General features: G+C 33.9%; 1 gene segment (V, D, J or C); it reads right to left on the bottom strand.

The window, feature by feature from the left end:
• Positions 1-902: 902 nt before the first annotated feature.
• Positions 903-1,271, bottom strand: LOC128647162 (Ig heavy chain V region 3-6-like). The segment is given in 1 exon segment: positions 903-1,271. A coding segment is annotated over 1 exon segment (369 nt).
• Positions 1,272-3,543: the final 2,272 nt, after the last annotated feature.

Genomic DNA, 3,543 nt, shown 5'->3' with positions numbered 1-3,543 from the left:
CCTGTTAAAAAAACAATAACATTTCACATGTAGAGACCCATCTTGTAAAATTTTGCTGATTTAGGAGTCAATCATAATCCTTTAGTAAATGTTTTTTAAAGTCTATGAAGATTTTTGTAGATAAATTGATAATTTTTCTAAAGGATTATGATAGACCCCCTTGTTAACTTTTTCTAAAACTGTCCCTGCATATATTTTATTATTGCTAAAAAAAGTTTTAGGTTTAAAATAACCATAAAAACCTGTTTGCCGTACATTCTTAGAATCAGACTAGTGCATTATAAAGAATATGACCTTTACATATTTTAATATTTTTTTGATGAAAAGCCAATTATCTCTTTTATGTAGACAAGAAAATACCAAGAGGATGACTTTTCACTTGAGTTTTGTTCATGGGACTGGTCTTATCATTTTCTTGTTAAAATTAATATATATATATATATATATATATATATATATATATATATATTTGCAAATGTTGTCACCAAGCACTCACGAGTAATAATCTTCTGCCCCAGTGCGGTGCATAAATACACACATCAACAATAACTTGAGACCGCACTCTGAGGACTTAATACAAACCACCTCCGTGGTATATTAATTTGTGTAACATTTCGGGGTCTCCCCCTTTATCAAACAAGAAAATACCAAGAGGATGACTTTTCACTTGAGTTTTGTTCCTGGGACTGGTCTAATCATTTTCTTGTTAAAATTAATATATATACATGTGTGTGTGTGCGTGTGTGTGATCAGTGATTAACCACATCCTCAGAGACAACTGTTGATGTCTTCTGTTTAACCTTGGCTCCTATTATTAATTTCCTGGCTATAGTAGAGAATACATTTTTATTTCCTGTTATAAATCCACAGGATATTGGTCTGTATTGTTCTTCTGTTTGATTTTAGATCATGTGGTATTTTCCTGATTTCTTGCTACTCTTTCTCACTGTGTTCGCTGCACAGTAATATGTCCCTGAGTCCTCAGGTTTTATATTTGTCACTTGCAGGTAGAATTCATTCTTGTAGATGTTTATTGTAATTATCAGTCCACTTCTCAGTAACTGTGAGTAGACAGCAGCCCCACCTTTATCTATTCGTGCCAACCATTCCAAACCTCTTCCAGGCAGTTGACGAATCCAGTGGTAATAGTAATTGTTCAGAAAATTGGAGACACTACAGGTCAGATAAAGGTTCTGTGAAGGCTTCAGGACACCTGGTCCAGACGCAGTCAGTGTTATCTGTGACAGGACACCTTGAAGAAAGAAGAACATTCAGCTTGATAAATACAGGGCTATATCACCTACAACATCAGTGCACACAGGGATTATAAACACTTACAAGGCAAAGTGGTGAAGAAGAGAAATATCAGTAAGTGCATATTTGGTAAATGAGCAGCTTTTCAAATGTGCAGCGATATTCAGAATGAAAGATAACAACTAAAGAGTAATGAGATTCTTAACTGATTTAATTAGGAGCTTTAAGGTTTTCTTTGCATATTACATGCAAATCAGTCCCAGCATAGTATATATTACTAATGAACCTAACAGATAAAAACATATTAATCATTTTTATTGTTTCACTTTCTTCAACTCCTGTCACACTTTAAAGTTTACTTGAACATGTTGTCTTAAAGAAGAACCTGAATGGTCATTTTGTTAGAATATTATATCATATCCAAAAAGAGGCAATCATGCAGTCAAATATAATTACACATGGATAATACAATATTATGTGTAAGGTTATTGCATAGATCTGTATGATATTTAGAAAAACAAAACACGTCTAATATTTTTCTTTTCGTCATTATTTTTTTTAATAAATACTGAATTTTGAATGTGAGTTATCCCCTTTATATAGGGGTACCCTTGCATTCCTATTGCCTGATTCTCAATTTCAAAATCAAATCCGTGAAGAGAATAAAAGCTTTCTCTATTGGCTAATTTGTATTTGAAATTGAAATTCAGCCAATAGGAATGCAAGGGTACTCATGTGGCTGGTGACTGCTTGAAGAGGACATCAGGGACAGAAGATAAGAAGATGGATGAAGATAAGGAGACCGCCACAGGGATGAAGATGGAGAGCCGCTGCCCGGATGATGAGTAACATCTTTGGGGTTTAGTGTTAGGAGTTTTAGGGGTGTCTTTTTTATTTTTTTATGGGCAGCTGTCATGCTCTGTCTGTCTTACCAGTGCTGTTGCTGTCTCTTTAAGAAGCTCCCTTTTGCAAGAACTTATGTTGGATGCTTTGTGCCTTTAAGAGACAGCTTTGTTCTTGTTCCATTACATTTCTCCATCTGTCAATCACATTTCTATGGGTGTTTCATTCACTGCTGTGATGCCTGACTGACTAATTGGTTTCACCTGAATCCTTATAAGGATTGTTCAGAGGCCTATTCTTTGCATTAGCATAGGTTAGCATTGTCTGTGCAACTGCCACATTCTAATCTCTGTTATTTGGTTTTCTACAGCTTTTGTCTGCATTTTTATATGTAGCCTGCCCTGGATCATTCATCTAGTAATCACCTTGTTTACAAGTTCCTGATTCTTGTGAGCTTACCTGATTCAGTTCTAACTACTAAGCTATGCAAGTGGATATTTATCAACTCTGCAACATATCCCACTCCTGATGAATTGCTGCACAAAGTGGATATCTATGTGAATTTTAACTGGTTGCCACTCCCTATAAACTGCTGTATTATATTTTGCTGTCTACTTCAGTTTGAACTGTACTACTCACAGTCGCAGGGCTCGTTTCCATGAAGCTGTAATTAGGTTTGCGCGAGGTTGCAAACAGATAAATAAGCTGTTGGAAGCAATATTGTTTATCGACTGCTTCTGATGGGGCATTATACCTCAATATCAAACATTTTTGCAATCCATAGAAAGTATTAGAAGCCGTTAAACGATAACCTATACCAGGTTTCTAATCAAATGGTTGGAGGCTGTCGATACATTGAGAAAAATTACACCCAACTCAACTAGGTGTAAAAGAGGAAAAGGGAGCTTTTTGAGGCCTGGTTCCCAGTAAAATATGTAATCTTACTAAGAATAAATATGTTTCAATGTTGAAATAAATTGGTATATGTAATATATATTGTTGTCCCATGAATGGGAATATTTGCAATAATGTATACAAATAAATGCAAGCATATATCTACAAAATTCAAACTAGACCTATGCCTAGGGCAGCATTAAAGATGACATATATCAGTACATTTGAAAATATAATTATATTAAAAATGATTTGCTTACATTTAAAATTAAATAAATAAATAAATAAATCTTTGTTTTGTGACCTATATAAATAAAATAATTAATTGAAAATAGTCCAATGTGTGCCAGAATTTATGTGGGCCCTTAAGCAGTTTGTGAAAGTGGAACTTATCAGATAAAGTTATATTTGAGCAATATTTCCTAAGCATGGAATATATCACTGGCAGTTTGGCCCACAATGAAAAAAATCAAAGATTTATTTTAAAAAGTTACAATAAAGGCTGATATTTTTTGTTTTAAAAAAATATTACAAAAAACTTTACTCCACTAT

Source organism: Bombina bombina, chromosome 2 (assembly GCF_027579735.1).
Source record: "Bombina bombina isolate aBomBom1 chromosome 2, aBomBom1.pri, whole genome shotgun sequence".
Lineage (NCBI taxonomy): Eukaryota > Metazoa > Chordata > Amphibia > Anura > Bombinatoridae > Bombina > Bombina bombina.
This window is presented reverse-complemented; position numbering and strand designations above follow the sequence as displayed.